Raw genomic sequence first — 26,997 nt, forward strand, 5'->3', positions numbered from 1 at the left:
GCACTTATCCTCGAAATCGGAGATTCTGGCCCCTTGATTCCCTAAATTTCCAAAAATCCACTGATCTCGATTTGAGCTATAACCAAAACCTGAACATCCCGAGCCCTTCAGAGAGGGAGAAAATTCCTTACCCTGAGACGCTGCCCCCTTGTTCTAGGTTCTTCAGCCGGGGAACGAATGAATGAAATCAAAATCGCTTATTGTCACATGTAGGCTTCAAATGAAGTTACTGTGAAAAGCCCCTGGTTGCCACATTCCGGCGCCTGTTCGGGGAGGCTGGTACGGGAATTGAACCCACGCTGCTGGCCTTGTACTGCTTTACAAGCCAGCTGTTTAGCCCACTGTGCTAAATCAGCCCCTAACGGCCTTTCACCGTCAGCCCTGCATGGATTTTAAACATTTCAATGAGATGACCTGCTATCCTTCTGAATCTCAGAAAATGTAGGCACGCATAAAATAAAGGGTATAATTCTAAAGGGGCTGCGGGTCAGAGGGACCTGGTGTCCAGGTGCAGAAGCTAATGAAAGATAAGGAGAGATTGGGAGCGTGGTTAATAAAGCAGACAGCCGTGGTTCCCAACCCGTGGTCCACAGACTGGTGGTCCGCCAGAGTAATGCAGGTAGTCCGTGGAAAGAAAAATACAATTACGTGTACCTCGTATGTATTATAATCGATTTACAATGTTATGCACAATGTAATTTGCTTCACAAACATCCTTCTGTAATATAATCCGCAATGCATTTGTGAGTGGGCATCATATTCTGTTTGAAATAGCTGTTTTTTTAATACCCGTTGATATATAAGTTTGACTTCCGTCAGCCGGAGGCTATGTTAAAAATAATATTTAAAACAGCTTGCGTATGTTATGGTCCTTAAAAACTTTTGATGACGATCTATAGTCCGCATAAAGGAACAGATTGGGAACCACTGGCATATAGTATCATGGGCTTCATTAATAGGGGCATGGAATACAGGAGCAAGGAGGTTAGTTGATCTTGTACAACTCACGTAGCTGGAGTATTGCACCCCATTCTGGGTGCCACACTTTCAGAAGAATGTGAAGAAGTTGGCGAGAGTGAAGCAAAATTCACATGAATTATTTCAAGGGTGAGGAACCTTGGTTCCGATGATAGCCTGGACAAATCAGGTGAGGTGTTCAGATAGAGGGGATAGAAGGATCGAGGGGGCTCAGATTTAACGCCATTGATAAAAGAATCTAAAGTGATATGAGAAAACACTTCCGTGCGCAGCGAGGGTTTTAAGATCTGGAATGTATCGGCTGAGAGTGTGCTGGAGGCTGGTTCAATCAAGGCATGCAAAAGAGAAGTAGACTGTTCCCTGAAAAGGAAGAATGTGCAGGGTTAAGGGGAGAAGGCGAAGGAAATGGCACTAAGTGAAATGCTCATTCGGAAAGCCGGCAGACACGATGGGCCGAATGGCCTCCTTCTGTGCTGTAACAAATCTGTGGTTCTATTCAACTCAGTTCATTCTATTCAGTCTCCCCTATTGGGCAACTGTCTCTATCCAGTGAAACTTTACTGCACCCGCTCTAAGGCAAGCATACCTTCCTTAGATTAGGAGACCGATAAGATCCAAAATGTGCATAATACCCCAGGTGTCATTTCACCAAAACCAATAGCAGTACTCCAAACCTCTTGCAATAACTGATACCAGATTATTTGTCTTGGTTGTGTCACTGTCACTACCTCCACATACTATGACATCCCAAAACAGCTTGTAACCATGGCTGGTCCATCATCAATCAATAAAATGAGACATTCCATTAATATAATGCTTTTCACAACCACAGGATGCCCGAAAGCTCAATACAACCAATTGAGTGTTCTTGAAGTGTGGCCGTTCACGTAATGTACGAATTACAGGACCAGTGTGTGCACAGCAAGCTCCCATAAAGTGCAACATGATAATGGCCAAATAATCATTTTTATGCTGTTCGTTGAGGGATAACTATTGGCCATAAAGAATCTTCAAAAAAAGTCCCAGTGTGTGTTTAAGAGAGATCACTGGAAACAAGGCAGCGAGGAACTTGCAAACATGTATTACAATAATAATCATTGTCACGAGTAGGCTTATATTCACACTGCAACGAGGTTGCTGTGAAAAGCCCCTAGTCGCCACATTCCAGCGCCTGTTCGGGTACACGAGGGAGCATTCAGAATGTCCAATTCACCTAACAAGCACGTCTTTTGGGACTTGTGCAAGGAAACCGGAGCACCCGGAGGAAACCCACGGAGACAAGGAGAGAATGTGCAGACTCCGCACAGACAGTGACCCAGGCCGGGAATCGATTCTGGGACCCTGGCACTGTGAAGCAACAGTGCTAACCACTGTGCAGCAACAGTGCTAACCACTGTGCTACCATGAACGTTCATGTGTACAGGGACAAGTAAGCACAAGGCTCCTTCGAGGAACATCACTCTCCAAGTTGCTGTGTCACGGGATCTGAAGTTGCTGATGATGTGTGCGAGCTATTGGCCCAATAGCTATTAACCCTTTATATTCCAGGACAGGAGAGCAGACAGAACTTTCTTGCTCTTCTCCAATATAACGCCACAAGTTGTTTCGCAGCTAGCTATGAAGGCTGCCGGGGCTGGGTCTAACCTGTCACCCTCATCCAATACCCAGAGTGAACATTGAATCTGTGACTGCTACTCTTTTTATTTAAAAAGATAACAAACAGGTTCTTCAAGTCGACATTTTCCACTGTCCGAGTGTTCTGACTGACTGCTAATGAGAGACTCTTCAGCCTTTACAAATAAGTCGTGGTTGGGGGGGGGGGGGGTCACAGTTCAGTACTTCGCCTCTTCTATTTAATCACTCGTAACAACTGGCTTCATGAAATCTCCTAATTATAAAACCCTTTCCAAATCTGACATTTATGTGGAGCGTAATTGTGGCCCCCTAATCGGCCATGGTGATCGATGTCATGTGATCGTCTGGCGTCAACGAGCTGCTAATGATCTTTCCCGAAGCAATAAATGGATGTTCGCGGTGAGGGGAAAAATAAACATCCACTTTAGAAACGAGTTTTTGTTGTCTGTGTTGATGAAACGATTAAAAATTAATTAGTGCCAGGAGCCCGACAGTGTATATTCAGCAAAAGCTGTTAGGAAGCTCAACTCTTCACTTAGCAGAACTGAAACAAGGAATTATAATTTCTCAACAGCACTTAGGAGTCCACTTCACAAGTTTTATTGGAGAATTTTACCTCAGATATAATTGTGTCTTGTTGAAACTATGAAACTCAACTTGGAGCGGATTTATTGCTCAGTTGCAGAAAAACAAGACAAGCTTAATCACAGCGGAAAAGGGACCATTGGTGATCTTCACAAAGGCAGGCAGATCTCTGGCAGTGTTGCTCAGGGTGACAACAACAACTTGCATTTGTGCAGCACCTTTAACGTGGCAAGCTATAGTTGGAACAAAATTTGACACAGAGCCTTATTAGGAGATAGTAGTAGGAGATCAAAAGCTTGGTTAAGGAGATAGGTGTTACAACCCACAAGTATCTTACGGGGGTGGGATCAATTAAATTCCCTGTGAAGCTGGCAGAACACAAGCTCCTCTGACAATGGGCCGGGGGGACCACTAAACAATGAATAGTTCTATGGTGTATAAAGCCAGCCAGGCAGATCCGGGTGATGTATACAATAGTTATTGTAAATAAACTAAGTTTATTTGAACTACTCACTGTGGACTCCTTTGTGGCCTTGTAAAGGTAGCATAAAGGAGCATCTTAAAGGAAGAGAGCGAGTTTGGAGGGGGGGCGTGGTGAGGGGGAGGGGTGCGGGGATAGGGATTTAGGGATGAAATTCCAGAGTTTCGGGCTGTTGCCGTTGAAAGCACAGTGAAAATTGAGGCTGCTCAAGAGGCCAGAATTGGAGGAACGCAGTTGTAAGGCAAGTCACGTATGCTGGTTAATAAGGACAGGGGTGAAATACCAGGGAACACATAATTAGACAAATTTTATCTCTAAGCTGAAGAGAGCAGCAGCTGAAATTGAAAAGTGAGAGTCAGGTTCACCTTGGACAGTCTTCAGCGAGGTAAAATGGACAGATAAAGTGGACTGAGATCCAGCTTAGCAGTTCTCCATTCCATTTTCCGCACTTCCGCATGCGGCAAAAATACATACCTCAGGGATTCAGGAAAATCAAACTTGATTGATTAGTTTGCTGTCAAAGTGGGGCTTATGCATAGTGGCTATGCTACTGGGCTACTGTGGTGACTGTCCCTTTCAGAGCAACATTACAGAGTAAGGTTCACATGGCTTTGATGACCGATTGGGTCTCAGAGTGGGTAATCACCCCTGGGGTTGGAGCTCCATAGACATGTAGGACAATGAGACTGCTGTAGGCTGTTGTACAATTCTTATTGTTAGTAAGTCCTTTTGAGTTTTTAACAAAGTCTTTGAAAGTACCCCATTATATTTTGGTGTCGAGGATAAGATTATCCTGACATTGCCTCTGGCCCGACACCTGTGAGTATCTGTTTTAGTCAAAGCCCGTGAAAAGAAAAATACTCACCAGAATGCCTCGCTTTGGGAGAACAGACCCATTTGAGATATTGGGGTATTGTCAGACCCTAAGTCATGTAGAATCGGAAAAGATGGACAGTTACAAGAGGCTCGGTGCGTTAAAGAAACTGAAAGACAGACGCAGAGAAACAAACCTGCAAAATTGTCCGGCAGAGTCAAAGGTTTAAAAAAGAAACGTACAGAGTGAAACGAAACAAGAGGAGTTGGCCATGCGGAGTGAGAAGAACTGTGCTTAAAGTTTTAAAATAAGGAATTTGGATAAAAGGCTGCAGTTAAAATAGATCCAAAGTTTAAAAAAAAAACAGCTGGCACTATGAAGCAGCAACTTTAAGAGTTAAAAAAAAGAAAGAGCTCAAGACACTCTGGGCGAAATTCTCCGCCCCCCACGACGGGTGGGAGAATAGCGAGAGGGCCTTCCCGACATTTTTGCCGCCCTCCCGCTATTCTCCCCCCTCCCCGCCGAAGTCCCGACCCGAATCGCTGCCGCCGTTTTTTTACGGCCGGCAGAGATTCTCAGCTGTTAGATGGGCCGAAGTCCCAGCCCTTTCCGCCGTTTTTACGAACGGCAAACACACCTGGTCTTGCCGTTCGTAAAAACGGCGTGACTAACTCGCTATTAATAACCATGGCACCGATTGGCACGGCCGTACCACGGCCGTGCCAAGGGTGCCATGGGCCCGCGATCGGTGGGCACCGATCGCGGGCAGCGGGCCCGATGCCCGCGCACTACTTGTCCTTCCGCCGCCCCGCAGTATCCATTCGCGGGGCGGCTGAGGGGCAACCCGGCCCGCGCATGCGCGGGTTTCGCGCAAAAACGCGATGACGTCACCCGCGCATGCGCAGGTTGGAGTCTTCCAAACTGCGCATGCGCGGCTGACGTCATATGACGCGTCAGCCGGCGCTAACTCCGGCAAGCGGGCTTAACGATTTTCGTTAAGCCCGTCTTGCCGGAGCCTACGGCGTCGGGCTGCTAGCCCCGACCGGGGACCAGAATCGGTCCCCGGTCGGGAAGGGACGCGCTGCCGTAAAACCCGGGCGGGTTTCCCATTTCTCCCGTTTTGGGAGAATCGCGCCCTCTGTACTTGTATTGATACTCTTGTTGTAAAATACACCTAAAATGGGAAGACAACTGTATCTGAGCAACTACAGGTTGTGTGGGGGAAAAAAGATTACTACAAAGTCTTAAAACGGCAATATCCTAAAAGAGGGAATACATTTAAAGTGGCAATGCACTTAAAGCAGCAACCTCAAGGAGGTACAAACGGCTATGGCCAGAAAAAGCCCCCAATATAGGGCAACTATCAAAAAATATCCAAGGCCGGCAAAGGCCTCAAAGAGGAGGCAATGGAAGGCCCCAGAATGAGGCAAAGTAAAACACCAGCAGAAGGGGCAATAAGAGAATTGCAGAATGGAAACAAGTCAACACTTCGTCAGAGACAGACCTGGCCAACAATGAAGACAAAGGGGGTTTTGCTGAAGTGAAGACAAGCAGAAATGAAGGTTCCATTTGTCAGATGTACATGTCCAGGAAGAGCATGATGGATTCCCCTTGGGAGAATCGCAGAAGTCAAAGAAACAAGGAGCTGTTGAACATAAGGCTCTAGAGAAGTCATTAAAACAAGAAGGTGAAATGACTGACAGCACACTTGAAAGAAACAATTACAAAATGAAGTTAAGAAAAGGGAGGAATTAATGAGACAATGGAAAATGAGCTGAACTCCACGAAAAAGCTACTGGCAAATAGGAACAAGTCCAGTGAAGAATTGAATCAGGAGAATAAGAGCTTGAAGAAGGAGGAAATAGCTGGAGAGATAAAAAAAAAACATTTAAAACTGACGCAGAATCAGCAATCAGACGCAGACAGAAACTGAGATGACGTGTCAGAATAAGGTTGCTGAAATGGTCACACTAATAGAAAAGCACTAATAGAATGGCATGCCTCCGAGGACCACGCGTCTGGGGAACCGGAGAATCTAACCTGTTGTCTCCCAAGACCCGACCTCTGTCATACCCGGTAGACATGGGTGGGGGGTGGGGGGGGGGGGGGTGGATCGTTCGTAAGCATGTGGACCACTTGAGGAGTAGAGAGATGCTCCAGCAGTCAGTGTTACCATCAAGAAATGTTTTCAAACCCATAAGAACTGATGTACTTGATTAGCCTGCTATAGACAGAACTGATGTCTCTGTGGAAGCAAATAGTAGCAAACTGCCTGTGCTGCCAGGAGAGGTACTTGTTATTGCAGTTCCTGTTAATGTTAATCCTGTGGAAGAATCTCAGACAACAGTATTGCACCGCTCTGCAAGAAAAAGGAAAAACACCGCACAGAAGCAATTTATAATTGTCCAATGTATAGGGCGGGATCCTCTAGTCCCCCAGCCACATGTTTCTCGGCAACACACCGTTCGCCGACGGCGGGACTCTCTCTGCCCACCGCTTGTCAATGGTATTTGCCATTGAAGCCACCCCATGCCACCGGGAAACCCGATTCGCAAAGCTCTCCCCTCCCGCCAAATTGGCATCATCAGGACGCACGCTGCGCGCAGTCGCAACGCTGTTGGTGTGACACCAGCTGGCCCATCCCCTGCTCCACCCCTGATGGGCCGAGTTCCCAATGGCGCTGGTCACGTGTGGTCCCAGCGGTCGGGAACCTGGCGTGCCTGCTACGGACAGTGTCCAGCGCCGCCACACTCGGCCGGGATCCATGCTGCTGGCCGGGCCTCTGCTAGGGTTGGGGGGGGAGTGGTGGGGAGTGTCCAGGGGGTCGGGGTGGGTGGGTACGCAGTCCAGCACAGCCGGCACCATGTTTCTCGGCGCGACCGGTGGGGGCGTAGGTGTGTGCGGCTGCAGCTTGTCAGCCCTGCGCATGCGCGGCCCAGGACCCAGCGATTCTCCGCGCGATCTGCGGGTGTTCCATGCGGCGTCAGTGCTCACCCCTCACCGGTACTGGAATCGGTGAGGGATCCGTGCCGGTTTTCCCATCGTGGAACACCACGGATTCTCCGTTGGCCCCGGCACATAGCCTCAGGAACTGAGAATCCAGCCCACATCCCTACGCCCCCCACCGGTCGCAGCCCACAACTGAAATCTACCACATTCTCAGGCATACTCTCTCCTCTAAACTTTCTGTTCTAGTTTTGGTGCTCAGTTGTATTCATGATCCCAATATCTGTAACATGCCCTCTTTTCTGCTTCAACATCCAGTACTTTCTATTTCTATCTCACCTTTCCCCCTCGTGAGAATATACGGCATCTCTATCCGAGCCATCTCCTCTTTAAAGGCAGCCCATTGTTCCCTTGCAGTTTTGACTGCCAAACTTTTAACTCCAAATTTGCCCGGCGCAAATCCCATTAAACACCACTGAAGTTGATCCTCTCCGAATACACAGATACAAAAAGCACAGTTACTACCAAGTAAAGTCACAGGAATGAGTGAAGATGGGGAGATGCTGCTTGCTCTAGCTGGGGAATCGAGAGCAAGGGATCACCATCTCAGGATGGGGAGTTAGTCACTTGGGACTGAGATAAGGAGAGGGTTGGGGGCCCTTGAAATGCTGTCCCCCGGAGGGTTGCAGATGCTCCATCATTGAGTATATTCAAGCCTGAGATTGGTGGCTGTTTGGACAATGTTGGAATCATGAAATATGGGGATAGGGTGGAAAAGTTGAGTTTGAAACACAGATACAGAGAAAGTTTAGAGCCGAGGAGAAGGTCCTTCAACCTATCAACTCTGTGCCATCCGAACGCACCTTCCAGCTCTTGCTCTGCAGCTTTATAGCTTACGGCATTTAAAATGAAAATCCAAGTACATTTTAAATGCAATGAGCATATCTGCCTCTATTACCCTTTCAGATACTGGGATCCAGACCTCCATCACACTCGATGTAAAATAAATCCTTCTCTAATCCTCCTACAATTTCTTTAAATCTACAGGTTATTGACCTCTCTGCTAATTTAGGTCCTTCCTATCCACGCTATTTAGGTGAATTATAATTTTATACACCCCAGTTAGATCTCCCCTCCGCCTCCTCTGCTCCACAGAGAACAACCCCAATTTATCCAATCTTTCCTCAGAGCTAAAAATCCACACAATGTCCTCTTGAATCTTGCCTGCATCCTCGCTACCACGATCACTTCCTTCCTGTCATGCCTCGGCCAAAACTGTACGCAGTACTCCAGCTCTGGCTTAACTAGTGTTTTACACAGTTCAAGCATAACCTTCCATAATCGTACACTCTGTGCTAATAAAATAAATGTTCCCATATGCCTTCTTAAGCACCTTAATACCTATCCTGCAGCTCCAGGGATCTGCAGGCATCCACTCAATTCATCTACAGTTTTCAGAAACCTTCCATTTATTGTGTATTCCCTTGCCTCCTTTGTCCTCCTTCACACTTCTCCGGATTGAATTCAATGTATCGCTTTTCTGCCCAGCTGACTAGTCTGTTGATATCTCACCGGAGTCTACAGATTTCTTCCTTAATATTAACTACATAGCCAGTTTTTGTATTATCTATAATTTTCTTACTTACATCCTCTGCATTTAAGTTTAAATCATTGATATGCACTATGAAACACAAAGGGTCAAGTACACAGCTGGATCAGACTTGCACCCATCGACCAAATCCCTATGCTTCTGCCACTTAGTCAACTTTGGATCCAACTTACACTTCCCCTTGGATCCCATGGGATTTTCAAGGATGCCAGTTTCTGGCATGCAAGGTGGCCATTCAGCCCATCGTGTCTTGCAAGTCACCAAAGATCTGACTACACTGATCCCATTTTCAGCATTTGTCCCATAGTCCTGGAGGTTACTGCAGCGCAAGTGAATATCCAAATACTGCCTAAATGTCACGAGAGCTTGTGACTCACCCACCCTTTGAGGCAGTGAGTTCCAGATTCCCACCACCCTCTGGGTAAAAACGTTTCTCCTCAACTCCCCTCTTAGTTTTCTATCACTTACCTTAAAACCATGCTCCCTGGTTATTGACTCCTCTACTAATGGAAAAAGTGCCTTCCTATCCACCCTATCATCATCTTAAGATTATTATTTAAATGATAAAATATTAAAGCATGCCGTTGTGCAGAGAGACCTGGGTGTGCTAGTGCATGAGTCACAGAATGTTGGTTTACAGGTGCAACAGGTGATTAAGAAGGCAAATGGAATTTTGTCCTTCATTGCTAGAGGGATGGAGTTTAAGACTAGGGAGGTTATGTTGCAATTGTATAAGGTGTTAGTGAGGCCACACCTGGAGTATTGTGTTCAGTTTTGGTCTCCTTACTTAAGAAAGGACATACTGGCACTGGAGGGTGTGCAGAGGAGATTCACTAGGTTAATCTCAGAGCTGAAGGGGTTGGATTATGAGGAGAGGTTGAGTAGACTGGGACTGTACTCGTTGGAATTTAGAAGGATGAGGGGGGGATCTTATAGAAACATTTAAAATTATGAAGGGAATAGATAGGATAGATGCGGGCAGGTTGTTTCCACTGGCAGGTGAAAGCAGAACTAGGGGGCATAGCCTCGAAATAAGGGGAAGTAGATTTAGGATTGAGTTTAGGAGGAACTTCTTCACCCAAAGGGTTGTGAATCTATGGAATTCCTTGCCCAGTGAAGCAGTTGAGGCTCCTTCATTAAATGTTTTTAAGGTAAAGATAGATAGTTTTTTGAAGAATAAAGGTATTAAGGGTTATAGTGTTCGGGCCGGAAAGTGGAGCTGAGTCCACAAAAGATCAGCCATGATCTCATTGAATGGCGGAGCAGGCTCGAGGGGCCAGATGGCCTACCCCTGCTCCGAGTTCTTATGTTCTTTATGTACCTGCACTGCCACTTTCGGGTTCCTGGATATGCACTCCAAGGTCCCTCTGATCCTCAGTGCTATCCAGGGTTGTACCATTCATAGTGTAATCCTCTCCTTATTAGCCCTCTCCAAGTACATACCCTCATACTTTTCCGGGTTGAGTTCCATGAGCCATTGCTCTGCCCACCTGACCTGTCCATTGATATCCTCCTGCAGTCTACGTCTAGTCTCCTCTCTATTTACCACCCTACTAATTATTGTGTCGTCCACAAACTTCTCAATCGCACACTCGACTTTGAATTCCAAATCGTTAAAGTAGACTGCAGATGGCAAGGCCCCCGGCACTAAGCCATGTGGAACCCCACTGGAAACAGTTTTCCAGTTATGAAAAGATCCCTCTACCATCACCCTCCACTTCCTCTTCTAAGTGGGCAGCACGGTAGCACAAGTGACTAGCACTTTGGCTTCACAGGGCCAGGGTCCCAGGTTCAATTCCCTGCTGGGTCACTGTCGGTGTGGTGTCCCACTTTCTCTGTGCGTTTCCTCCGGGTGCTCCGGTTTCCTCCCACAGTCCAAAGACATGCAGGTTAGGTGGATTGGCCATGATAAATTGCCCTTAGTGATCAAAAAAGGCTAGGAGGGGTTATTGGGTTACGGGGGATAGGGTGGAAGTGAGGACTTAAGTGGGTCGGTGCAGACTCGATGGGCCAAATGGCCTCCTTCTGCACTGTATGTTCTGTGTTCCTGCCTCTCAGGAAGCAACGTGCCACTTTGTCTTGGATCCCATGGGCCCTTACACACTTGACCAGTTCGCCATGAGCGACTTTATCCAACGGGACTTTTTCTTAGCAGTCTGTAATGGTGGACCTTGTCAAAAGCCTTGCTGAAATCCTTTTAGACTCCATTAACCACGCTGCCCATTGATGTAGAAGTTCAGCCCTGATCTTACTGAATGATGAAGCAAGTTCAAAGTGCCCTATGGCCTATTCCTACTCCGAGGTCCTTCGGTTACTCAGTAAACAGATCTTCAGAATTGATCATCAAAGGAACATGTTGCTAATTGGCAAAGAATTATAGCCTTCAGGCTTTGAGTCAGATTGCATGGCATCTGTAGCAAAATTTGAGGGATGGCAGCTGGAGTGTGACATCTGGCACGTAACAGACAAAAGCTACATGAGTTGAGAGGGGAGCTCCGTCACAGTACTTCTCGTGGTCTGTGACTGGATGTATTGTATCAATACAGTGGGGGGTCCCTCTACAGAAGTATTTTGTTTCACCCTGGAGGATAGAATTACAGAATGATGGAGTGGCGCAGCACAGGAGGGCATTCGGCCCAACATCTCTATCCTAGCTCTCTGAAAGAGCTATTGAATTAGTCCAACTCTCTCCCCTTAGCCCTCCAGATTTTCTCTCCCTTCAAGTGGTTTGTCATCTGTTTATTTAGGTTTGAGCAGGGCAGTATTTGATAGTCACCGAGGAGATGGGATGGGTGAAATTTTTACCATTTCCCTTATAAAGTGGAGATGGGGTTTACATTGTAGAACAAGGATGAGGCGGGATTGGGCCATCATTCAAATAGAGACAGATAAACTGGCAGCAGGGTCTGGGGCAAAGGGTGGGCAATGGGGTTACATTTAGATAAAGGGTTTATGGCTGGAATGGTGGGACCAGGAGTTAATAATAAGAATAGCTTATTTTCACGCATAGGCTTCAATGAAGTTACTGTGAAAAGCCCCTAGTCACCACATTCCAGCGCCTGTTCGGGGAGGCTGCTATGGGAATTGAACCCGCGCTGCTGGTGTTGTTCTGCATTACAAGCCAGCTATTGAGCCCACTGTGCAAGATGACTTTTACATGCTTTTCTTTTTTTAAAATAAATTTAGAGTACCCAATTATTTTTTCCAATTAAGGGGGCAATTTAGAGTGGCCAATCTACCTACCCTGCACATCTTTGGGTTGTGGGGGTGAAACCCACGCAGACACGGGGAAAATGTGCAAACTCCACATGGACAGTGACCCAGGGCCGGGATTCGAACCCGGGTCCTCAGCGCCGTAGGCAGCAATGCTAACCACTATGCCACCGTGCTGCCCTTTTACATGTCTTTTCTAATATAGGTTGCGGCATGGAAAGAGTTCAAATCGGAGTAACATGAGATGTAAGATTATAGAAATATCCAAGACAAAAGAAGGCCCATCAGCCCATCCCACCTATGCCAGCCCTCTGAGCTAAGCTAGTACTCCCACTCCCCTGTTCTTTCCGCAGAGCTCTGAAAATATTTTTTTCCCTTCGCGTATCTTTTATTTTTCCCCTCCTTTTCAACTTTTGCACGTGAGTGCTGATTGCGGCAAATTTGCTTTGCATTTTCTTTATGGAGAAGGGCCTTTGGAAAAGCCAGGCTTTAAATCTCGTGGTTTCCTGAGCTAGCCAATAGGAATAATTGAATGAAGCGGAAATTAATGCTACAGACCTCAAAGGCAATCAAGTTTCAGGACAGGCAATGGGAATCAGAGTCAATGGCCTGATGTTCAAAGTTACCATTTTAGGTCGCAGGCCAGAATTTAGAGTGATTTTTTTATCTTTTCAGGCCTGTATGTGGCAACTGGGTCGGACCATAAGACAGAGGAGCAGAGTTAGGCCATTCGGCCCATCGAGTCGGCTCCACCATTCAATCATGGTTGATATGTTTCTCATCCCCATTCTCCTGCCTTCTCCCCATAACCCCTGATCCCCTTAATAATCAAGAATCTATCTATCTCTGTCTTAAAGACACTCAGTGATTTGGACTCCACAGCCTTCTGCGGTTAGAACATAACATATACGAACTAGGAGCAGGAGTAGGCCATCTGGCCCCTCGAGCCTGCTCCGCAATTCAATGAGATCATGGTTGATCTTTTGTGGGCTCAGCTCCGGTTAGGAGTGTCAATAGAAGTAATAGATCAGTTAAAGGAGGCAGAAGGCGGAGAGAGAAGTACAGACTCAATGGTGAGCAGAGTGGACAATCTGTTCAAAGAAAAGTTAACATCTACCTGCAATAATCTCACAAAAGGTCAAGATAAAACAGCAAATAAAAGGGTGAGATAAAGGATGGAATGCACCCCCCCCCCCCCCACTTCCCCCTGCAGTGCGCCACACGATGAAAAAGGCAGCCCACCGTTGGTCGTCAGCGAGATCCTCCTGTCCCACCGCTGTCAATGGGATTTTCCATTGTTTGCACCCTCCACCGCCGGGGAACCTTTTAGCAGGACCGGCTGGAAATATTCGCCCAAAGAATTCACAGACTCACACCACAGTGCCGCCTGGTGGCAAGACCTCGCAACTATGCTGTGACACCCAACTGTTGACATCACAAAGCGACTGCAGTTTATACATTTTATAGCGGACTTGATAGTTTACACGGGGTTACATGGAGTCTACAGCACAGAAGCAGGCCATTCGACCCGACACATCCGTGCTGGTGTTTGTGCCCCTCCTTCCGTCCCTCGATCTCGCACAATCAGGAATGTAAACACAGAATGGTAGAGTTTTCACAGCACAGAAGGAGGCCATTTGTCCCTCCTGAATGTTTTCGTGCATTTCCTGCTTTTATTTCAAGTTTCCATCATCCACAGTGCTTTTTCGAGAGTTGACGCAACACAGAAGGAGGCCATTTGGCCCGTCGCATCTGTACAGGCCCTCCAAACGAACAGCTGCCCTAGTATCGATCCCCTTCCTTCTCCCCGGAACCCTGCACGTTCTTCCATTCCAGGTCAGGGACTAAGTTCCCTTTGGAATGCTGCGATTCAACCTGCCTCCACCACACTCTCAGACAGTGCCTTCCTGACCCCCAGCCACTCGCTGGCTCACCCTATTTCACTCTCCCTCATCTGTTTATCCAGCTTCCACCTTAAATGTATTTGCGCTATTTGCCTCAGCCACCCCAAGCGGGAGCAAGTTCCACATTCTTTCAGTAAAGACGTTTCTCCTGAATTTCCCATTGGTTTTATATATGTTAGAAATTTAAAAAAGGGTTTCAAAACCGATGGAGAAACATTTGGAATTGTTACTGCTTCCATTACTCTCGATTAATAAGGGGATCTGGGCGGGATGTGGCGGAGTGGTTAGCATTGCAGCCTATAGTGCTGAAGACCCCGGTTCGAATCCCGGCCCTGGGTCACTGTCCATGTGGAGTTTGCACATTCTCCCTGTGTCTGCGTGGGTTTCACCCCCACAACCCAAAGATGTGCAGGTTAGGTGGATTGGCCACGCTAAATTGCCCCTTAATTGGAAAAAAAATAATTGGCTACTCTAAATTTACAAAGAAAAACATGAAAAAAAAGGGGATCGGGGTTAAAGGGAGAAGGCAGTAGAATTGGGGATGTGAAAGGCATCAGTCGTGATCGAATGGCGGAGCAGACTCGAAGGGCCGAATGGCTTAATCCTCCTCCTATATCTTATGGTCTTATGGTTACACTGAACGCAGTCTAGCACAGCAGGATGAAAGTGAGCATTTTGGATCTAACAAAATGTTACAGTTGAATTTGCAGGAATGCCAATTCCTGCAGTCCGAGGCAAATTAGATATTTGTCAGTGATCGTCACCTGTCTTTGGCTCGACAGAGAAATACGGCTGTCCTTGGAGGATACTGTACACCACTCTGGCACTGCTTCCGTAAGTAGGGTCATCAGCATCAGTCGCTGTCACCTGTAGCACCGACGTTCCTGCATAGAAATAAAGCGGATCATTTGTTAACTTAAGTACATCAGGGAACCATTGCCAAAGTGACAACAGTGTGTAAAAATGTCCAACGTTATAGTTTTAGTTTCAGAAGTCATTTTTATGCCCGGTTTTGTGTAGCTTTTTTTTCAACCAATACTCGAAAAACAGTCTATCTTCATAAGACGATAATCCTTTTCTGCATTGTTCACAAAACTTGCATCTATATCGCCCTTTTATGACCTTTGAATATCCCGAAGTGCTTTTCAGCCAATGGAGTACCTTTGAAGTACAATGACAGTTGTAACACAGGAAACATGGCAGCCAATTTACACACAGGAAACTCCGGTGGATAGCATTGCAGTAAGGAGCAGTTAATCTGCTTTGTGGGATGCAAATTGAGGGATACATTTTGTTCAAGACACCGGGAATACCTCCCCTGCTCTTCCTCCGAATAGTGCCATGGGATCTTTTACATTGACCCAAGCAGGCAGGCTTCAGTTTAACGTCAAAAGACAGCACCGCCAACAGTGTTGCACTCCACCTGTACTGCATGGAGTGTCAAACTTTGAGTTTCGTGCTCAAGCCTAGGAATGGACAGCCAATGGCATCGGAAGCCCGGAGAAAGAGCCTGAGAAAGGAATACCAGTGGTCTCAAGTCCAAGGATTGATTTCCCTCCCCCCCCTCCCAGAAGCACCTGCCAAGTGTGCAGCAGAAGATGCAGATCTAGGATCAGACCCAACAGCCACAGAACCCATCGTGTCTGCACCAACCCTGCCAAAGACATGCTACCTCAGCCCAATTCCCCGCCCTGTCCCCATAACCCCACCTAACCTTTTGGACACTAAGGGGCAATTTAGCACGGCTAACCCACCTAACCTGCACATCTTTGGATTGTGGGAGGAAACCAGAGGAAACCCACGCAGACGCGGGGAGAAAGTGCCAACTCCACGCAGACCGTCACCCGAGGTCGGAATCGAACCCGGGTCTGTGGCACTTTGAGGCAGCAGTGCTAACCAAGTGCCACTGTATTGCATTACATTGTATACAATATGTGGGTGATATTCGATTGTCTAATCCTATAGTTAGATAGCCAGGAACATGTATGTCTCAAAGTTCCAAATTAGCCTAAAACTCAGATTCAACAATTTGTATTTAATGCCTTTAAAATAATAAAAAGCTCTACAAGAGCATTGTGAAGCAATATTTGACACTGAAACACGCAAGATAATTTTAGGGCAGATTATTGAAAGTTGGAAACAGGCAGGATTTTGTCTGAAAAGGGGAAATAATTATTTTGAACTGGATAACTCTGATGGCTAAATTTGCATTCAATGTCCTTGATTAATCTCTCTGCTTTTGCATACTGCTCAATTGATTGTTGCATTTGTGCTAATGGACTAATAATCCAGGGAATGTGATTTCCCGTCCTTTTTATATTTATTCATTCATGGGATGTGGGCATCGCTGGCATTTATTGCCCATCCCTAATTGCCCTGGAGAAGGTGGTGGTGAGCTGCCTTCTTGAAGCACTGCAGGCCACGTGTTTGCCAAAGGATGCAGAAAAAACAGGCAAAGAAATGTAACATTTTGAAAATGCTGGGAGAAATGTGCATGCTTCTTCTGTTCGCCGCAAATAAAATTTTGACCAATTCTCACAACCTTGGAGCAGGCTGGATCTGCTGAATAGCTGAGTACGGGACCTTCCCAACCTCCCGTCCCTCACAACTGCCAAGGTGCAGTGACCTGAGTACACACTTATTGGCTGTCGCAGGTCCCCGCTGCTATTTAAATCGAGGTCCAGGATCGGAAATCGTTTGGTAAAGTGGAACAGCAACAGCCATCGCACCAACTGCGCAGACCCAATTTGCACCTAGATACTCCATAACTAGCAGCTTAACACTACTCCAGGAATAGACCTTGCAACTAAGAACCTGGCAGAAAATGTTGTGGCGGCTGAAGAATGTCTGATCAAAGGACAAAATGGAAAAAGAAAGTTAAAATGTTGAAAACATTTATTATAGATTTAATAAAATAATAATTCGTTCTAGCAGTTTAATAGCATTTTATTAAACTTATCAATTATTGATATCACTGATATTAGTGTTAATATGACTATTAATCATGTTACAGTGAGAAAGAAACAACCATTAATATTTATGCATTGCAGAAGGAATATTAGTGGGTATTTTATCCATTTTAATTTTGAATGAATAATCATAATATCAGGAATTCTCTGAATCAATGATGATACTGTTTGAACAGGCTCTGCTATGTTGTACTATCCTGTATTTTTCACTGTATTGAAAGATTTGACTGTAGAGGTTTCATTATATGAATAAATGCTAAAAAGTTATTGAATACTGAGTACTTAACATGACTATTGCGAGAGTGTGTTTGCTTCCATTGTTGCCCAAGGTCAGAGGCCAACTCAATGAATGCATGGATGATGGACAGGGCATGGAGGATTATGGGGCAGCAAATAATTGACACTTTTGTGCCACAATCCCCTAGTTTCAGTAAATATTGTATGAATCCCACTCAGTCCTTTGAAACTTTATCTTTCTCATTCCAGAAAATTTCTGTTCATTTGTTCCTCAAAGTAACAAAAGCTATTCTTCAGCTACACAAAGCCCTTGTTGGACTGCAGCTAGATCCTGTGAGCAGTTCGGAGACACCACACCTTGGGAAGGATACATTCACCAGAATGCTGCCCAGGGGCTTGATTTTATGGGCCCCAGACTGGACCTATTGCGGTGAGGGAGACACATACATTATGAGGGTTGGCATCCCAATTAGCTGGAATAATACATGGCCTGAGGTTGACATGGCAGGTGGGCCAGAGCGGGCAAGTCATTTTGTTTCAAAGGAACTGTTTGAAAGGCAGGAGGGGGGGGGGGAGGGGGGGGGACGCCCTTTGGGGATGCCCTGCGTACATTGGAGGCAGCCGCCGGCCCCCTGCCACGATGATATCCCTCCACTTCCTTCCTCTCTATCTGGTATTGAAAACCTGCAACCACCCCCTCAAACTCCTCCCCCCCCTCCCATGTCTCTCTCTCCCCCCCCCCCCCCCCCCCAAGCTCCCCAATTCCTCCCCATCCAATTCCTGAGCCTCCTTACAGTCTCAAAATCATCCATTACTCAGTTCCGGCACTCCTGGGGTTGTTGGCCAACGAGGGACGGCAGTTCTCCCCCCCCCCCCCCCCCCCCCCCCCCCACACACACACACACACACTGTCTGTTGAGCCCGATGTCAGAATGTTGTGCCTGCGGGCAAGGCTTCTTTCATATGCTTCAGCTGACAGCCGATTCCTGCAACGGGGGACGTCACCAATACGCAAAACCCGCCCCTGGGGTCCACGGGTTAAATAATTACAAGGAGAAACAGCACGGTGGCGCAGTGGTTAGCATTGCTGCCTCACGGCGCTGAGGTCCGAGGTTTGATCCCGGCCCCGGTCACTGCCCGTGTGGAGTTTGCACATTCTCCCCGTGTTTGCGTGGGTTTCGCCCCCACAACCCAAAGATGTGCAGGGTAGGTGGATTGGCCACGCTAAATTGCCCCTTAATTGGAAAAAAAAAATTGGGTGCTCCAAATTTATTTTTAAAAAATAATTACAAGGAGATATTACAAAGCCAAGCTTGTACGGCGTAGAATTTAGAACAAGACGGGGTGGTTTTGGTTTTGAAGGTGTTAAGAAGAAATGATAGCCAAAGTATGAGAGAAACTCGGTTCCCTGTTTGAGGAGCCCAGGTGCAGCTTGGAAATTGGAGCCAGGCATTTCCGGGAATCAAATGAGGAAACAGTTCTTTGTGAAAAGGTGGGAGAGGGAGGAAATCACTCACAGAAATGGCAATTGATGATGAGTCAATTCTTAATCTTAAACCTGGAATTGAAAGATTTCTGTTCACCAAAATTATTAATGTATACGGGTGGGGGGGTAAAGGTAATTATATTCGAGGAATGAAATAGCCTGATCTTCTTCCCACATTCACAACTTATTGGGAAAGGGTGGCAATTGTGGATGGAAGATCATGGAAATGCAGATGCCACATGGAATAATCCACGGCCAGAACCGAGACGTGCGTAACCGTCATCGACAAAGTTACACGAGTGCCAAGCATAACAAGCTTATGATGTAAATGATTATAGGCTTACCTACGGGAGACATTTCGGGGATGCTGGTCACGTACGGACCATCCAGAAACCTCGGCTCATTGTCGTTGATGTCTTGTATTTTCACAATGAACTCAGAAAGGGGTTCGACGGGCTTGTTCGTTAACCGGTCGACAGCTTGCGCCCGTAACGCGTAGTAGGCCTGTTCCTCACGATCCAGCCTCTTAATGGCGTGAATGTCCCCCGTACTCTCGTCAATAACGAAGATGGATCCTGCTCCTTCTCCCGAAAGGATGTACTTGACAGAACCATCTCCCCGGTCAACGTCAGAGTGAAGCTGGCAATCAATAAGAGTAAGAATAGATTAATTTGGTTCACAAGAGGGCCTGGTTTAGCACACTGGGCTAAATTGCTGGCTTTTAAAGCAGACCAAGGCAGGCCAGCAGCACGGTTCCCGTACCAGCCTCCCCGAACAGGCACCGGAATGTGGCGACTAGGGGCTTTTCACAGTAACTTCATTGAAGCCTACTCGTGACAATAAGCGATTTTCTTTTTTTTTCACAGTTTGAAACGATGATGCAAAGGTATTCTCCTACTTGGGTCCATGCTGGGTAATGTATATGCCAGTCGTATGATTAGTAGATGTCAGCAGCATGGTGGCGCAGTGGGTTAGCACTGCTGCCTCATGGCGTTGAGGTCCCAGGTTTGATCCTGGCTCTGGGTCACTGTCCGTGTGCACATTCTCCCCGTGTTCACCCCCACAACCCAAAAGATGTGCGTGATAGGTGGATTGGCCATGCTAAATTGCCCCTTAATTGGAAAAAAATGAATTGGGTACTCTAAATTAAAAAAAAAGGAAAGAAAATGATTTGTAGATGTACTTTAGGTGGAGGCAACTGAGAACACCATGCTTTAAAGAAAGACTTGAAGGAAAAACCTACATTTATGTGACCCCTTTTTATAGAACATACAGTGCAGAAGGAGGCCATTTGGCCCATCGAGTCTGCACCGACACACTAAGCCTCACTTCCACCCTATCCGCGTAACCCAATAACCCCTCCTAACCTTTTTTTTTGTATACAAAGGGCAATTTAGCATGGCCAATCCACCTAACCTGCACGTCTTTGGACTGTTGGAGGAAACCGGAGCACCCGGAGGAAACCCACGCAGACACGGGGAGAATGTGCAGACTCCACACAGACAGTGACCGGCCGGGGAATCGAACTTGGGACGCAGGCGCTGTGAAGCCACAGGGCTATCCACTCGCGCTACCGTGCTGCCCTCTTATGATCGCAGAACATTTCAAAGCATTTCACTACTTTGTGAAACGTGCTCACTATATAGTAAGTGGAAAAAAGTGGCAGTCAATTTGCACACAGCAACTCCAGCCCTCCCCACCCCCCAGACACACAATCAGCAATAATGACCCGATCATTTGTTTTAATGATACAAAATGTTGGAGGTGGTGTAAAGCTGAAATAAAAACAGAAAACGGTCAGCAGGTCTGGCAGCATCGGTGGAGAGAGAAGAACAGAGTTACCGGGCGGGGTGTTCCAGCCCTCCCCACCAACAGGATCTTCCAATTCTGCCTCCAGCGACCCCCCCACCCCCGCCGTCGTCACGGAGGGTGTGACAGTGGTGGGGTCGGAAGGTCCCACAGCCGGCCAATGGCAGGCCACCCTTGCTGCCACAAAACACACTGCGGCGGGGGGGGGGGGGCGGAAAATCCCGCCGAATATCGGTCGGACTATTTTGCCGGCTCGCTAGATTTTCCACTCCAGCCGTGACTGGTCCCTCCTGACGGTTACACTCTCCACAGATGCTGCCAGCCTCGCTGAGCATTTCCAGCATTTTCTGTTGCAGTTGAAAGAATTCCGGGAGTGTTTTGCTTTTGCATGAGGATAATTAGCTCACTTTCCTTCCAAAATACCTTTGATCTGTAACTATCCCTGAGCAATATTTATGGGCCATTATGGAGGCTGCGACTGACCTATAAACTGACCCTGTCAGATTAAATGCTTCAGCAATCCTTGGTCTATCAGGAGCCCTCTCTTATAATCACTGTTCGCTCACCAATTTCTACGCGGCGGAATGTTCCCATTTTAATTATCAGCTTCCACATGTTGAATTGCTCTCTTCCTCTTGTGAAATCATTGCAATAAGCTGAGGCCGCTGATAGATGCAATAAAATTAAGGAATTGCGCAATCCCAGTATTTCAACATCTTGAAGAATATTTTGCTGTTTCATTAAGAGTCTCACACATCTTGAAATAAAAAGCAAGGCAACAAGGTTTCAAACCAGCTGTGGGATGAGCCCGAAACATTTCATCCTCATGGTATCGCGTTTATCCCATAATTTCTTCTCCGCTCACCACCCTCCCCGTATCAACCGTGAAACTTCATTCAGCGATGGACCTGTCTGATGGCTGCCACCAATCAGCTACAGCCCCACTTGCAAATCTGAATCAATATTTAATTATGGAGTGCGGTGATCACAAAATGAGAAGTTGATTTAGTCTGATAGGAGTGGAACGTTGACCCACCCACAATGGAAATTCAATTATAAACCAACATTCATATCCCCCCCCCCCATGGCAACTTTCCCATCATGGGCTGCCAGGGAATAAAATTTTAATATCTCCGATGGGGTGGAGGCGGGGAGAGAGAGCGGGTTTGGGGATTTTGAGTCGAACTACTCTACACTCTACACACTCCACATAACGCTCGCATTTGTTACCAGGCAACGTTGAGTCGGTAGGTAATGGAGAAAGTCCGAGGCAAAGGGCAGTGACTGTCTGGGATGAACAGAACTAAATAAATTCATGAGGGGGAATTGACCGTCGAGCACCAGCAGAAGATTAAGAATTCTTTGTTTTATGTAATAATAATCTTTATTATTGTCATAAGTAGGCTTACATTAACACTGTAATGAAGTTACTGTGTAAATCCCCTAGTCGCCACATCCCGGCGCCTGGTCGGGTACACAGAGGGAGAATTCAGAATGTCCAATTCACCTAACAAGCACATCTTTCGGGATTTGAAACGCCGCAGCCCATGAGGTGCAGGTACACCCACTGTGCTATTAGGAGGGCAAGGTTCAGGATTTTGACCAGAGCGACAATGAAGGACAGCGATCTATTTCCAAGTCAGGTGGCGAGTGACTTAGAGGGGAACTTCCAGGTGGTGATTTATTGTGATTTGCAATACTCTATCAACGCTCCACCCCACCCCATCAGTAACTCTGCAATCTGTTGGGAGAGTTGGCAATCCAGATCTAACCACAGGCAAATTCAGGGAAGATAACAAAAATTAGTGAAATTGCGCTCCAACAGCAACGCCCCCCCCCACCCACCCCCTCTACCCCCCCCCCCCCCCCCCCCCTCCTCCCTCACACCCAGCCCACCCCACCTCTCCAACCCTAGGCGTGAACAAAGCCAGTCCGAGAGATCACGCTGGTCCTGACAGTTCCCGGCAGTATACATTTGTACCAGGCTGCTTATATTTAGAAATTAAGACCGAAAATTTAAAGCATTGAAGGACGGCATTGTGTCTACATCAGGACACTCATCTCATTCACAACATCAGTCACATTCACAGAATAAAACAAGACTTTGGGTAGATTCCGACTGTTCACAATTCTCCTCGATAACAGTTGCTGCAAAGTGAACACTTTTCTGTCATTTTGTTCCATTTATTTTGGCGGATGGAGAAACTATTTCAGTTAAAATCCCCTCAAAATCGATGCTAAATGCATCAGGTAATCATAGAATTTCATAGAATTTACAGTGCAGAAGGAGGCCACTCGGCCCATCGAGTCTGCACTGGCTCTTGGAAAAAGCACCCTACCCGAGGTCAACACCTCTACCCTATCCCCATAACCCAGTAACCCCACCCAACACTAAGGGCAATTTTGGACACTAAGGGCAATTTATCATGGCCAATCCACCTAACCTGCACATCTTTGGACAGTGGGAGGAAACCGGAGCACCCGGAGGAAACCCATGCACACACAGGGAGGATGTGCAGACTCCGCACAGACAGTGACCTAAGCCGGAATCGAACCTGGGACCCAGGTGCTGTGAAGCAATTGTGCTATCCACAATGCTACTGTGCTGCCCTCATCAACAGACAACAATTTCTTGCGCCTTCCGGGAAGTGGGTTCTATTTTGGCTGCTTCATTTGCGGGAATTTCCCTGCCCCCTGCCATGTTATTTTGTTCGAGGGATGTGGGCGTCGATGGTTAGGCCAGCATTTATTGCCCATCCTTAAGATGCCCTTCAGGAGGTGGTGGTGAGCTGCCTTCTTGAACTGCTACAGTCCGTGATGTGTAGGTACACCCACAGTGCTGTTAGGGAGGGAGCTGCAGGATTTTGACCCAGCGACAGTGAAGGAACGGCCGATATATTTCCAAGTCAGGATGGTGAGTGACTTGGAGGGGAACTTCCAAGTGGTTCTGTGCCCATGTATCTGCTGCCCTTGTCCCTCCAGGTGTCTGTGGTCATGGGTTTGGAAGGTTTGTCCAAGGAGCCGTGGCAATTCACAGCAGTGGATTTGTAATGCAGACACACTGCTGCCATTAACAGGTTGCCGCTGACGACCCCTTGTAAATATTGGCACACTTTGAAACTCTGTGGCTCGCAGCTGTACAGCAGAATGGGTATGTGGGGGGGTGGGGGGGGGGGGGTGCAGGGAACAAGTATAACCCGAAGCTCAGTCTGCCAGCGACCACTGCAAATGCATTTCCCATTCACAAATCTGCCTCGGTAAATGCCTGAAGGGATTTATTTCGAGGAAAATAGCATGGGAATTGTAGTGATATCATGGCTGTATTGTAATTCACTGACTGGCCACTAGGAGCCTCATTAGTATATAAGTGAATGTCAGAATCAAGTGACCTCAGACTGACTGGTGAGTTGGGAAAGAGGTTGCTTGTGCATGATCATACTATTATGCATCTGTTTTTTTGTATATATTTGACCCACAGTTAATGTTAATAAAACATTTAGATCTTTAGCTGCAAGTGTTATTGTAATATAAATCAGGCCATCCAACAAGAACATTACATGGTACCAGGTTAGACGGTATCAAACACTGATAAAAAATTATCAGCCTGCCACAGAGATTTGAAGATTTTACAGACTACAACTACATGGAGTCGTTGAAGCCACCAGTGAGTCTCAGATGTCATGGTAATGTAGACAGCAACTGTCCTGTGATTAAACAGCAATTTAATCTGGTTTTCCTGAAGAAGATTTAGGAGATCAATCAGATTTGTGTGAGGTCGTGATGCTCCTAACAAAGGCAGGGCCTGATGTAATTGTGTAATACGTTTAAATTTGCAAACGATGAAGATAGTAAAAATTTTAATTAAGTATCTTGAAGATTTGATGAACATTGCAGCCCCCCAAAAATAATTATATTTATGAACGCTATGTGTTTTGATCACATTTACAGAAGACAGGAGAGTCCATCGATCATTTCATCACTGTTTAAAGTTAAGAGCTAAAACCTGTAATTTTTCTGCGGTGGAATGTGTTTGGTGTGAATGAAAATAAGCTGAGGGAACGGTTGATGAGGGAATCGGAGCTGTCTTTGGAACAAACAGTTAAAATTCGTCAGGCTCGCGAGCGAGGAGCACAGCATTCTAAAATGTTTCTCAGTAATGGCAGCGTCTTCTTGGAGGAAAGCATTTCGGATGTCGCCCTATTTCCAAAATGGAGGGAAGCTTCCAAAAAAAGTGGAAAAGTTCCTGCAGCTCCTCTCACACCAACAAACAGGTTAAAGATCAGGACAAAGTATTTCTGTGTAAAAGATGTGGTCAAAGGCACAAAGTAAGGCAGTGTCCAGCGTTTGGCAAGTTCCGTTCCAGATGCAAAGGAAAAAAATCACATCGCTGAGAATTGTTACTCTAAGCTCAACGCCAGATCAGTCAGCACAGTGGAAGACACAGTCTCCAGTGATGAAACAGCATTGTTTGTTGGAGTAATAACAAAGAAGAAGAATTTTTTGGAGACAACAAAACATTCTCCGGCACTTAATAAAATGGAAACTGATGTTCCATTTAAACTAAATGCGGTTGATGAGGACAAGTTGTCCACTTGAAGATAGACACTGGTGCCAAAGCCAATTTAATCAACATGACTGATTTTTAAAAATCTAAAAATTCAGCCGATTATTAGAAATCAGAAAGTATCTCTGAGAGGTTATAATGGTTCAAGCATTAAATGTTATGGCGCTTCAGATCTGAGTGTGGTGGTGAAGAACACAGTTTATTCCATCTCATTCTGCATTGTGTCCGAAGGCTTAGTTTCATTATTAGGTTATCAGTGGTGTTAAGAATTAGATCTAGTGCAGTTGATATAGCATCCACAAAGAATTGGCTCAACACTCCAGCGATTCTGAGAATATTATCAGCAAATGTGGCGATGTGTTTGTTAACAGGTTTTGGTGCGCTACCATTCACCTCCAAGATACAACTCAAAGAGAATTCAAAACCTGTGATACAGGTACCAGGAAGAGTAGCTGCACCTCTTCAGGATCGCCTCAAAAAGGAGCTAGACAGAATGACAAAATTAAAATTAATAAGAAAGATAGAAGAACCTTTGGGTTGTGTAAATTCCATGGTATGTGTAAAGAAAAGGAATGGCAATATTCGTATATGTATGGATCGGCAAGATCTTAACGAGAATATCAAAAGAGAGCCTTACCAAATACCAAAGCATGAAGAAATCACATCTGAGACGGCTGCTGCACAATTCTTTACAACACTTGTCACATCTCAAAGTTTCTGGCAACAAAAGCTCGAGGAACAAAGTACAAAGTCCTGCACTTTTAACGAGACATTTGGCTGGTACTGCTTACTGAGAAGGCTATTTAGCATAATATCAGCATCAGAAATTTGTCACCGCACCATAGTGCACATAATCAAAGGCATCGAAGGTGTACGTGGATGGTATTATCATTTGGGGCTCAACCATAGAAGAGCACAATACGAGGCTGCTTAAAGTTCTAACGAGCGTCAAGAGAAATGGGCTGAAGCACAACAAGCAAAAGTGCCAATTTGGAGTAACTGAGGTCGCATTCCTCGGTGACAATCTCTCATTGAGTGGCATTGAACCCCACCAGGACAAAATCCAAGCAATTCTCAACATGCCAAAACCACCCGTCAAGAAAGCCATCTTCAGAGTGATGGGTATGATCAATTTTATCGGGAAATCCATCCCAAACCTGTCAGCAAAAAACAACACATTGACGTGATCTCCTGCACAAGCCAACGGATTTCACTTGGACTGAGCAACATGAGCAAGAATGGAAGAAGCTCAAGACTTCACTAACCACTGAGGCAGTACTGTGGCACAGGGAGTAGCAGCGCTGTCGCATGACACCAAGGTCACTGTCTGTGTGGAGCTTGTACATTCTCCCCGTGTTTGCATGGGTTTTGCCCCCACAATCCAAAAAAGATGTGCAGGATAGGTGGATTGGCCATGCTAAATTGCCCCTTAATTGGAAAAAAAATGAATTGGTTGCGCTAAATTTATTTAAAAGAAAAAAAAAGTCTTCACTGACCACCATGCCAGTTCTCACATTTTTTGACACATCTAATCAGATTAAAGTGTCAACAGGCACATCAAAAAATTGTCCAGGAGCAGTTCTGCAATTCGAGCATGACGATTCAAAACCAGGCGTCTATGCATCACGGTCCACGATGACAACTGAGCAGAGGTACGTTCAAATCAAAAAAGAATGCCTTGATTTAGTTGTAGGTTTGGAGAAATTCCGCGGCTACGTGTATGGGCTTCCAATTTTCATAGTTGAGACAGATCACCATCTATGGTTA

General features: G+C 46.2%; 1 protein-coding gene across 7 annotated transcripts in view; it reads right to left on the reverse strand.

Moving 5' to 3' along the window:
* cdh7a (cadherin 7a) overlaps nucleotides 1–26,997 on the reverse strand; it is a 355,342-nt gene that overhangs the window by 93,615 nt on the left and 234,730 nt on the right. For all 7 annotated transcript variants that reach the window (XM_038808624.1, XM_038808622.1, XM_038808623.1 and 4 more), the window contains 2 exons: nucleotides 19,202–19,496; nucleotides 14,930–15,049 (listed from right to left, as the gene is read on the reverse strand). In XM_038808624.1, the coding sequence (XP_038664552.1) occupies nucleotides 14,930–15,049; nucleotides 19,202–19,496 (415 nt within the window). The remainder of the gene's footprint in view (nucleotides 1–14,929; nucleotides 15,050–19,201; nucleotides 19,497–26,997) is intronic.

Source organism: Scyliorhinus canicula, chromosome 10 (genome assembly GCF_902713615.1).
Source record: "Scyliorhinus canicula chromosome 10, sScyCan1.1, whole genome shotgun sequence".
In the NCBI taxonomy this organism is placed as follows: domain Eukaryota; kingdom Metazoa; phylum Chordata; class Chondrichthyes; order Carcharhiniformes; family Scyliorhinidae; genus Scyliorhinus; species Scyliorhinus canicula.